Source organism: Heterodontus francisci, chromosome 7 (genome assembly GCF_036365525.1).
Source record: "Heterodontus francisci isolate sHetFra1 chromosome 7, sHetFra1.hap1, whole genome shotgun sequence".
In the NCBI taxonomy this organism is placed as follows: Eukaryota; Metazoa; Chordata; class Chondrichthyes; order Heterodontiformes; family Heterodontidae; genus Heterodontus; species Heterodontus francisci.
This window is the reverse complement of record NC_090377.1, coordinates 26,585,943-26,598,014: the sequence shown is the minus strand read 5'-3', so window position 1 is coordinate 26,598,014 and position 12,072 is coordinate 26,585,943. Positions and strand designations below refer to the sequence as shown.

The 12,072-nt window shown below is 42.7% G+C and overlaps 1 protein-coding gene and 1 pseudogene across 1 annotated transcript in view; one reads left to right on the top strand and one right to left on the bottom strand.

Moving 5' to 3' along the window:
• Positions 1 to 12,072, bottom strand: part of neb (nebulin) — a 361,674-nt gene that overhangs the window by 313,767 nt on the left and 35,835 nt on the right. Inside the window, exons 15-19 of the mRNA XM_068036260.1 lie at positions 11,719 to 11,835; positions 11,059 to 11,160; positions 10,862 to 10,969; positions 10,656 to 10,760; positions 3,806 to 3,904 (exon numbers count right to left, since the gene is read on the bottom strand). Of these exons, the coding sequence (XP_067892361.1) occupies positions 3,806 to 3,904; positions 10,656 to 10,760; positions 10,862 to 10,969; positions 11,059 to 11,160; positions 11,719 to 11,835 (531 nt within the window). The remainder of the gene's footprint in view (positions 1 to 3,805; positions 3,905 to 10,655; positions 10,761 to 10,861; positions 10,970 to 11,058; positions 11,161 to 11,718; positions 11,836 to 12,072) is intronic.
• LOC137371795 (nucleolin-like) lies at positions 8,300 to 10,049 on the top strand (annotated as a pseudogene).

Below are 12,072 nucleotides of genomic sequence, written 5' to 3'. Positions count from 1 at the left end.
AGCATTTCAGCTATGAAGAGAGACTGGATAGGCTAGGGTTGTTTTTCTTGGAGCAGAGAAGGCTGACGGGGGACATGATTGAGGTGTACAAGATTATGAGGGGCATTGATAGGTCAGATAGGAAGAAACTTTTTCCCTTAGTGAGGGGTCAAGAACCAGGGGTCATAGATTTAGGGTAAGGGGCAGGAGGTTTAGGGGGAAACTTGAGGAAAAACTTTTCACCTAGAGGGTGGTTGGAATCTGGAATACACTGCCTGAAGAGGTGGTGGAGGCAGGGACCCTCACAACATTCAAAAAGTATTTAGATGAGCACTTGAAACGCCATAGCATACAAGGCAGGAATATGGGATTAGAATAGTTGGGTGCTGGATGGCCGGCACAGACACGATGGGCTGAAGGGCCTGATTCTGTGCTGTATAACTTTATGACTCTATGACTAAGTTAAGGGAACCCTGGATGTCAAGGGATATAGAGGATTGGATAAGGGGAAAAAAGGAGGCTTATGGCAGATTCAGAGCGCTGAAAACAGCGGAGGCCGTAGAGGAGCATAGAAAGTGTAGGGGGGTACTTAAAAAAGTAATTAGGAGAGCGAAGAGGGGGCATGAAAAAACACTGACAGACAAGATAAAGGAAAATCCCAAGACCTTTTATAAGTATGTTAAGGGCAAGAGGATAACCAGGGAAAAAATGGGGCCCATTAGGCATCAAAGAGGCAATCTGTGTGTGGAGCCGGAGGACATAGGTGAGGTTTTAAATGATTACTTTTCATCTGTGTTCACTACGGAGAGGGACAATATAGGTGTAGTGATCAGGGAGGGGATTGTGATATACCTGATCAAATTAGCATTGAAAAGGAGGAAGCATTAGCTGTTTTAGCGGGCTTAAAGGTGGCTAAATCCCCAGGCCCAGTTGAGATGTATCCCAGGCTGTTATGTGAGGCAAGGGAGGTGATAGCAGGGGCTCTGACACAAATTTTCAAATCCTCTCTGGCCACAGGAGAGGTACCAGAGGATTGGAGGACGGCGAATGTGGTACCATTATTCAAGAAGAGTAGCAGGGATAACCCAGGTAATTATGGGCCTGTGTGTCTAATGTCTGTGGTCGGGAAATTATTGGAAAAAATTCTGAGAGGCAGGATTAATCTCCACTTGGAGAGGCAGGGATTCATCAGGGATAGTCAGCATGACTTTGTCAGGGGAGATCGTGTGTAATAAATTTGATTGACTTTTTCAAGGCGGTGACTAGATGTATAGATGAGGGTAAAACAGTTGATGTAGTCCATATGGACTTCAGTAAGACCTTTGATAAGGTCCTGCATGGGAGATTGGTTAAGAAGTTAAGAGCCCATGGGATCCAGGGTAATTTGGCAAATTGGATCCAAAATTGGCTTAGTGGAAGGAGGCAGAGGGTGATGTTCGAGGGTTGTTTTTGCGAATAGAGGCTTCTGACCAGTGGTGTACCGCAGGGAATCGTGCTGGGACCTTTACTGTTTTAGTGTAAATTAATGATTTAGACGTGAATATAGGATGTATGATCAGTAAGTTTGCAGATGACATGAAAATTGGTGGTGTCATAAATAGAGAGGAGGAAAGCCTTAGATTGCAGGATGATATAGATGGGCTGGTAAGATGGGCAGAGCAGTAGCAGATGGAATTTAATCCTGAGAAGTGGAGGTGATGCACTTTGGGAGGACTAGCAAGGCAAGGGAATATACAATGGATGGTAGGACCCTAAGAAGTACAGAGGGTCAGAGGGACCTTGGGATGCTTGTCCCCATAGATCACTGAAGGCAGCAACACAGGTAGATAAGGTGGTTAGGAAGGCATATGGGATACTTGCGTTTATTAGCTGAGGAATAGAATATAAGAGCAGGGAGGTTATGATGGAGCTGTATAAAACCCTGGTTAGGCCACAGCTGGAGTACTGTGTACAGTTCTGGTCACCACACTATATTAAGGATGTGATTGCACTGGTGAGAGTGCAGAGGAGATTCACCAGGATGTTGCCTGGACTGGAGTCTTTCACCTATGAAGAGAGACTGGATAGGCTAGGGTTATTCTTCTTGGAGCAGAAAAGGCTGAGGGGGGACATGATTAAGGTATCCAAAATTATGAGTGGCATTGATAGGATAGATAGGAAAAAACTTATTCCCTTAGCGGAGGGGTCAATAACCAGGGGGCATAGATTTAAGTTAAGGGGCAGGAGGTTCAGAGGGGAGTTGAGGAAAATTTCTTTCACCCAGAGGATGGCTGAAATCTGGAACATACTGCCTGAAGAGGTGGTAGAAGCTAGAACCCTCACAACATTTAAGAACTATTTAGATAAGCACTTGATACTCCATAGCATACAAGTTTACAGGTCAAGTGAGGGAAAGTGGGATTAGATTGGATGGGTGCTTGATGGTCGGAGCAGGCGCATTGGGCCGAAGGGCCTGTTTCTGTGCTGTAAAACTCCCTGACCACCTCCAGGCGCTTACCCATTGTCTCCCGAGACAAGGAGGCCAAAGAAGAAAACTCTATAACTCTAACTTAGAAAAAACTTCACATATCACCAAACAGTAGGACATAATCTTTTGAAAAGCATTGAATACTAAGATTAAATTCTATGTGACTTGATAGCAGAATCCATATACGGGGCTGGATTTGACAGCGAGCTCAAAAAATGGAAGCCCACCCGTGCGGGCCACACACCAAAGAGCTGCCACCATCTCTGTGTGACAGCTCATTTAAATAGCGGGGTAGCCTGCCCCCCCCCCACAATTATGTGGAGGGGTGGGCTGTCCGTCACCTTCATTGGCGTCAGCTGCCCTTGGCAGGTGCTGATGCCCATTTAAAAGGGCAGCCAGCCACGCTGACACATTTAAATTTTTAAAGAAGTAACCCTGCAAAATTAAATAAATAAATTTATAACACCCCTTTCCCACGCTGCCAAAGACAATTAGAGTAAATATTTTCCCTCCCCCCAAAAACATTTACATCTGACCTGCCCACCCCAAAATGTACAAAGTTTAAAGTGCAACCTTTCCCGCCATCCCCAACACCCATTACATTATTTGACCCTGTTTCCCCACACCTCCGCACTGAAAATCCTACCTCCTCCCCCCTCCCCACCAGTGTGGTGCTGCATTTCCCCGGATGGAGATTTGAAGGTGCGGGAGCGCCAGCTGCTGCAGCGAAGATCATGGCGGGCCCTCAAGATCACAGGTAAGTCTATTTAAATGTATTCATTTTACTGATTTGAATATTTTAATTGAGGTCCTGTCACCCAACAGCAGTGGGCCGCCATGGAGCCTCGCCACCACCGGGAGGATCGGGCCGGGACCTCCTGGCATTGAGGTCCATGGCGGACCTCATCCAGAGCCATCTTTAGGCCTCCCCACCCCCCCACCACGAAACCCGATGCCTGAGGGAGAACTAAATCAAGCCCATGATATGCATTTATGACTGGCTGATATCAGTTGGATCGCGCTGAATATTTTCTATATGCAACAGGTTCCAACACATTCTATTTACAATTCAAAACTGAAAGACAGCATATAAATGCAAATCTTTCTTTCTTAACTGAAAATAGAGATTATGGATTATATTTTCTTCAGTTCACTAACTTTAGTTAACAAGTTAAACAGAGAACATAATTATATACTCACATTTTTGGGGTTACTTTTACATTTGAAATTTTACAAATATTTGGATATAATGTCAATATTGGCAGTGTTTTTCAAATGGAACATGCAAGAATTACAAGGTCAAAACTGAATATCACCAACAATACCTGCAAGAAACCTGGAGTCTTTACAGATACTCACATCACTCAGCTGTTTGGCATTGACCTGTGCTTGCAACATCACTGGAGAATCAACCACTTGAGTAAACCTGATTTTATCAGGATGTAATTTATAGACTTGCTGTAATATAAATAGTTAAACAAAGATAGTTTGTATGTGGTCAGAACAAGCTTATTCAAACCATTATCACCAGTCCATTAATGTACTTACACATACAAATCTACAGTTTGTTTTCTATTGAAGAAGAGCTGGCTGGAGGCCGCCTGTCTGTTTCTGACTAGTGAATGGATCAAATCATGTGGAAATCCAAAGCAAGTACATTTAGTTAGGGTGCTCCAACACTCCCATTAAATTCTAGTGATATTACACCTTTCAGGGAGAAACTTGACTGGTGAGGTTAGGTTTCCCTAATAAGTCCACTGATAAAGGTATGATACAACTTCGAAAGGCTTGCTAATTATGCAAACTATTGTTCATCACTAGTATTCTTCTATCCAACTATGTTTCAAACATGTAATTGCATCATGTTTTGATGCAATCACTAAAGGAAAAACCAGCTGATTTTGAAAAAGAATAAGCTTCTCTGAATATTAGAAGATGGTTAACTCCCAAATCAGTTTACACTCTGGCCTCCAGTTGGCGCTGTACACACAATACAAATGGCCTGGCATGAAATGGCACTGTTAAGAATCACACTGTATAGCGGTCGTTCCATCAGGATAAATAAGAAGCTATTCCAATGCTATGATTAGGTAAACAGATTTCACTTTGGACATATTATTGAACTGTGAACATCAGCAAAACTTAAGGAATAATTGTGAAGAAAAGAATATGCCCATTTAAAAATGAAGGGCTGTGTTTATTTGCAAGAGCAACATTCATCAAAAAGTCACATTGCTTTAACCAATATAAGTGATTATCGTTTTCAACAAATGACCTTTGGGACATCTAATATTGTAATTTGCACAGCTGTTTTCTCGAGGTGCAAAAGAACATAACAAAACATATGGTATTGAACAACCAAAGAGTGATGGTTTTAAACAAAGTTCACTGGGCCCTGGGCCTAACAGTCCAAATATTACAATCATGTGGTGTTGTGATGATTGCCAATTCTAACTTACTGACCCAAGTAAATAAGTTTCAAAGTTTCCCTTTATGCCTTGAGTAGTTTGCAGTTCTCCAACACAATTAGATATGCTTCTCCTATCATCACTAAGTCATTTTGAAAATTTGGAGAAACAATGTGCTTAATAACCCTTAATAAATTTTGCAAACTGGAAAAATAGGGATTATTTTTCTCCTCTGCTTTGTATTGCCCAGACAAAAAAATCTAATCCAATACCATTCAGAGTGGCACAATGGTGCAGTGGTTAGCACTGCAGCCTCACAACTCCAAGAACCTGCGTTCGATTCTGGGTACTGCCTGTGCGGAGTTTGTAAGTTTTCCCTGTGACCACGTGGGTTTTTGCCGGGTGCTCCGGTTTCCTCCCACAGCCAAAGACTTGCAGGTTGATAGGTAAATTGGCCGTTGTAAATTGCCCCTAGTGGAGATAGGTGGTAGGGAATATGTGATTACTGTGGGGTGGTTGTTGGTCAGCGCAGATTCGGTGGGCCGAAGGGCCTGTTTCAGTGCCGAATCTCTTAAAAAAAAATTCCGATTTTGATTCTACAAACAAAGTCATTTTTGTGGAAACTCATCAATTGTAAAACAAAATTCAATATCTCATCAATCATATCCTCGTCATTATAAGAGATTTACTCTGATTGCTATATGTAGCAATTTTTTAAGCAGGTTCTTTTCAGTTATACTTACAATGTCACAGCAAATAAAACAGTTCTCCAATCAGAGATCAACAGATTTTTGGATGCTAAGGGAATCGAGGGATCATGGAGATAGTGCGGGAAGATGTAGTTGAGGCATAGGATAAGCCATGATCTTATTGAATGGCAGAGCAGGCTCAAAGGACCGAATGGACTACTTCTGCCACCTATTTCTTATGTCCTCCAACTGACTGTTCTCTATTGCTGCTTTTTTATTTTCAGAGTACAATCAATTGCCACATTGTCTCTTTTATGTCTCTTGCTATTTCATGCATCGTTCACATCTCCAATTTTCATCACTCCCCCATTAATGTTCGAGCCTTCAGCTGCCCAGGCCCAAAGGTCTGGAATTCCTTCACTAAACCTCTCCTGGTTGACCTGGTCCCGGCAGCCATCCCACGCCGATTTTATGGCCACCAGCCACGACTCGCGCTCCTTCGGACCTCCCTTTTGAGTTCCAAGGCGAAACACTGGTGGGGAGTGAAATTATCAGGGCGGTGAAGGGGAGTGGGGAAAACCTTTTTTATTGGCTGTGGGGATGGTGGGAAGGGCTTGAAGGGCAAATGTGAAGAGGTCAGGGTGGAAAGTTCAAGTTGGGAATAAAATAAATTTTCTACATAAAGGTCAATAAAATAACTATGGGTGAGGGGGGGGGGGGTGGGGGAGGTGTTGAGAAAGGGCCACCAGCTTTTAATCATTTCTTTTAGAAAAATGAACAATAATGTACCTTTAAAAATTCAAATTTTTGCTAAAGGCTTGAAGCTCTTTAAAAATGGCGCCGGCGCCTGTGCAGTGGGACGGAGCAGCCACCCCATCGGGGGCGGCCATTCTGCCTTTGACGGCCGAAGTGCATGGGCATGCCGCCAACATCAGAGTGTGCCGCAGCGATCTGCGGCGCACTCATAACATTCAGCCCATGGTGTCAGAAGTAAGTAGCCTGGATTTGAGAGGATTTTGATAGCTGTAAGACAGACAGCAGATGTGTAAAACATCAGAGTTTAAAACAACTCCTGTCTGCAACTTTGCACAGGACTTCAACAGGTAAGTCATTATGGCTTTGAACTTTCCAATAGCTGCTCCTATGGACAAGAAGAGAGATTTGAGAGGGAATTGGCAATTCTTCCAGTCTCAAATGCAGAATTATGAGATTGCCACATAATTGGAAAAGAAACCTGAACAAATAAGAGCAGCAAATCTTTTATCATTGATGGGGAAGGAGTGTTACAAGCTGTATGTCACCCTCGATCTCACCGAGGAGAAGAAAAGCAAAACTTATGGGATTTTGGAGGCCTTGAAGATCCATTTTGAGCCCTCTACTAATGTCATTTATGAACTCTTTGGCTGCATTTTACAAGCTCGTCCCGATGTCAGGGGGGAGCTTCAAAGATGGTGGCCCCCATGCGCGGGCTTTACTCCATGGAGCTGCCTTGATATTAAATGCGGCAGCTCATCTACATGGCCGGGACGAACCGCCCACTCCCTGATGACATGGAGGGGGCAGGCGGCTTGTCCCCGGCAACGGCGTCAGGCGCCATTGCGCAGGCAGTAACGCCATTTTTATAGGGCTTCAAGTCCTTCAATTTTGTTTACAAATTTAAAGTTATAGACCTTTTACACTTTATTGAAAAAATTAATGTAATGTTTCCTGCCCCTCTCCCACCCTCACAATGACCATACAATTCATTCCTTGCCCTCTCCACCCCCCCACCAAAGTACTTACCTTCTCACCACCCCCTCCAAAGTTTATGAACTTTTTATTTCAACTCCTTCCCACCATCCCCTAGACCAATCGTATTGGTTTGACCCGCTCCCCCCCACCCCACCCCAAACTGAAATACTTACCTGCTCCCCCCTCCCCGCCAGTGTCCCGCATCGGATCTCCGGTCAGAGATTCATAGGCATCAGCCTATGCCGGCCACCGGCACGAATATCACCACGGGACCAAAGGTGGGAGCGGGTAAGTATTTAATTCAATATTTTAAATAAGTTTACATATTTAAATTTTGAGCCCACCGCCAAGCAGCGGGAGGTGCTGCCACCGAGGCCTGGCCACCGCTGGTAATAAGGGGTCAGGCCTTGCCGGTGTCAAGGTGCATGGTAGGCCTCTCCTGGAGACATTTTCCAGCCTCCCCCGGCCCCTCCGCCACAACCCCCAACATCGGTGGGGGGTCTGTAAAATTCACCCCTATGTGTTTAACACTAGAGCTCAGGAAGAGAGGGAGAGTATCGATCAGAATGTGACTGTACTGAGACGTATAGCTGAGTCTTGTGAGTTTTAGCAACTGAAGGATGATCTCATCAGAGATAGGATTGTCTTCGGAACAAAAGATCCCACTGTGAGAGCACGTCTGCTGAAAGAAGAGAAGTTTGCTCTCAAGAAAGCCATTGACACGTGCAGAAGCTCTGAGGTGGCTAATCAACAGCTGCAAAGTATTGATGGGAGAAACAAGGAGGCAGTGCACAATGCTGAGAGGCAGTCCACGTCTTCCAAGCACAAATCAATAATGAAAAAGAAGGACAACATTCAGAAGGGCCAGCAGAAAGATCAAGGCCAGAGGACTGGATGTAAACACTGTGGGAGACATCACAAGAAGGAAAAAGAAGCATATCCAGTGTGGGGAAAGCAGTGCTCTAACTGCAAATAGCTGAACAACTTCGCACGCAAATGTTTTGTGAGCAAGAAGAAAAGCAAAGATGGTTAATGGAGAGATGTTAGATGATGATTCTGACAAATCACTCTATACATTAGAACATGTCAAATCTCGAGGTCGAAAGTGGTTTGTGACTCTTGGAATGATGACAGCAAAAGGAGAACATCAAACTGATGTGAGGTGTCAGATAGATACTGGTTCGACACGCTTTGCAGACTTATGTGAAATTACACAAGATGGTAACCCAAATATGAAGCTGTCGAAGATAAAGTTCAGGCTCTATGATGGAATAATGCTCAGCCCCAGAGGACAAACCAAGCTGAGAGTCTAATGCAATAGGAAGAAAGAAGAACTTCAGTTCCAGATAGTGGACATTCAGCAAACTCCCTTCATTTCAGCTGAAACAAGTCAAAAGCTTGGACTAGTAATCCTCCTCGTACCAGAAGAGAAGTCTATTACCAAGTGTGCAGCTGCTGCGACTAAAAAAACAAAGGAAGAAGTTGAGATAGTTGTGCAAAAGAAACCTGGAAAGGGAAAGAAAGAGGAGAAGCATAAAACTGAAAAGGATGTATCCTTTTCGCTATTTGCGGTGATTTTGAACTCCGAAAAGAACTTTGAGGAATTGAAGAAAGCCTTGAATGGCTTCTTCACCAAAAGGAAATTTTCAGTCACAGATGTCCGCATTGGATCTAGCAGGAAAATCTATTACACACACTTTGAAAGCGAAGAACAACTGGAAAAGGCATTGGAATTCAATGGAAACAAAGTACTAGGACTTACAGTCAAACTTGACAAAACACACTAGCAAGGAAAGCAATGCAGATAGTAAAAGAGAAAGGGACTGCAGGACATTGTTTGTCAAACATCTCCCACTCACGATAACCTGGGATGAGCTCCAAGTGATTTTTGAGGATGCAGCTGCTATTAGAATTCCTGCTTTTCATGACAGTTCAGGGAATCAGGGAATTGTGTCTTTTGCATTTGAAAATGAAGCAGCTGCATTAACAGCATTGGAACAGAAACAAGGCACTGAAGTTGAGGACACGGTTGTCATTATTGATTTCACCAGCAATAAGAGTATGTTAAATATAAAGCGTAGACAAACACAAGCAGATTCTGATACTTACATTGTAAATAACTTGGCATATTCTGCAATAGAAGTAAACCTTCAGAGTATTTTTGAAAAGGTATCATTGATCAAACTACCAGAAAAGAATGGCAGACCAAAAGGATTTGCATTTGTTAAATTTGAAGTTATTGAGGATGCTAAAGAAGCTCTTGAGAATCACAGCAACACAGAAATTGAAGGGGAAGCTGGTTGAATTTCAGCAACCAAGGGCACAGAGGTGGTGATGGTCCTAGCAAGTTTGTTTGTGGCCTTTCTGATGACACAACTGAAGAAACTTTAAAAGAAGCCTTTGAAGGAGCTGAGAGTGTTAGACAGAGAATCTGGAAAATCAAAAGGTTTTGGCTTTGTGAACTTTCCATCAGAAGAAGATGCAAAATCAGCAAAGGAAACGATGGAAGATGGAGGAATATATGGATGCAAAATGACACTTGACTTTGCTAAACTGAAAGGTGAAAACCAGCAAGGTGTTCGACCCCATGAAAGAGGATGGGGTGGATTTGGAGGATTAAGAGGTGGAAAGATGACTCCTTAAGGAAAGAAAATCAAATTTGTTTTCAAAAGGCTACTAAGACTGCTTTACTTCTTTGTGTTCAGACAGAGCCTCTGTGGATTAGCCTCAGAGTTCAGCATCCCTAAGATTCTGAATGGATTTACAATTAAGTAGAGGCAGAAATTGTTGATACACCTTTGTGGGTTTTGTCAAATTTATTAAGTTGTCTGTTTTAAAAATGTGCAAATGTACTGGTCCCTTTTTGTTTGCAATGTAAATACAAATCTTTCTTTTATGGAAAGGGTAATGTTTGGATAAATACTTTTGTGCATTTTGACTTCTCTGATGTCGATATGTAAATAAAGGCTTTTGGGAGAAATTTCTTCACTCAGAGTGTTGTAAATCTTTGGAATTCTCTACCCCGGAGGGTTGTGGATGCTCCATCGTTCAAGGTTGAGATAGACAGATTTTTGATCTCTCAGGGAATCAGGTGATTTGGGGAGTGGGCGGGAAAGTGGAGTTGAAGCCCAAGATCAGCCATGATCATATTGAATAATGAAGCAGGCTTGAGGGGCTATATGGTGGTGGTGGTGGCAGGAGTCTGTAGAACATACCTGTGACCATTGTTAAATATCCATATGCATTAAATCTCTACACCTCATAGTAATATGATTTCTAACTGGAAATTGTTAAGACCTGGATTTGTGAATGGACCATGAGAATTCCAGGTCAAGTGGTCAAATTGAGGCGTTTGTGCTGGAACACTTTTTAGATACTCACATCTTTACACTGGTAACTGCTCTTCATAGCTTCATACTCTGGAGTAATAGTTTGAGGGAAATAACACCTTCCTTTATCCATTTCATAGTCCTCTTTATAATTTTTCTTCAGAAAAAGATAATATAATATTATTTATCATGCAGCATTAACAAGGAATGCTATTAGCAATTTATCAGTTGTTATCACATTAAGTTTTGTGTACTTACATCACTTTTCATTGCTCCAACTCTCAAACAGTGAGCCGTATATGGGTCCTCATGGCTGCCAATATAGTGGCCCTTGATTAAGTCTTCATAATTCTGCTTATATTTGACCTAATATGGAATAATTCACAATAATGATGTCAGCCCAGTTCAAATACTGATTTTTAATACCAAGGTCACTAGAGCATTGCGGTACTTACATCACTGAGATTCGTCAGCACTTTGTCAGTTTTGAACTTTGGAGTATCACAGTAGTTCATGCTTGTTTTGCGAGTCTTTTCATAATCTTTCTTGTACCGATTCTGTCAAAATAAAAGGAAATTGTGGCAGGTTTGCAGAACAGAATTTACATATTTGATACCCAGTAGAACTTAAAATACTGACTGTCTTCTTCAAATCCTCCATGGCTTCAGCCCAACCCTATCTCTGCAACCTCCCTCCGGCGTGCTTCCGGCCTCCCACTCCAGCCTTTCTATATTCCCAGAACCCAACATCACCTTCACCCCACTATTAATGGCAGCTCCTTCAGCTGCACTTTCTGAAAGTCCCTCCCTAAACCCCTCTATCTCTCCACTTCTCTCTCCACCAAGCTTTTGAGCACCTCTCCTATCTCTCACACCATGGCATGTCTTTGAGCTAAATCATCAACTCTGTTTCTCTCTCTGCAAACGCTGCCTGACTTGTTGAGTGGTTCCAATATTTTCTGCTTTTATTTCAGACTTCCAGCATTAGCGATATTTAGCTCTTCTTTGACTTGTTATAAATTACTTTATTGTTGCTATTTTTCTCCTTCTGTACCCATGAAGTGTCTAGGAATGTTTATCACTGTGTAAAGGTACGTTGTTGTTGTAAATACTTACATCGCTTACTAAGTGGCCAGCATGCTTCAGCTGTCGAAGCAGAGGATTTTCTGCAACAGGTAGGGTGCTGTAATCAGTTTTATCTTTGGTCTTCTCATAATCAGCTCTGTACTTTATCTAAAGATGCAAAAGACATAAATGATTAGTGCAACTTCAATTCTTCCACTTATAGGTTTTTGATGCAACGGCCTGAAATTTGTTTTTGGAGATGGGTGAGCTGACTGTTGTGGCCCAAAAGGATGCCAGCATCGCACCCAATTTATTGAAATGAGGCTCAAGGACCAATCTCAGGCCAGTATCAGGCCTCCTGGTCCTGAAAAAATTAAAAACCACACAGGATAATAAAAAAAAAAA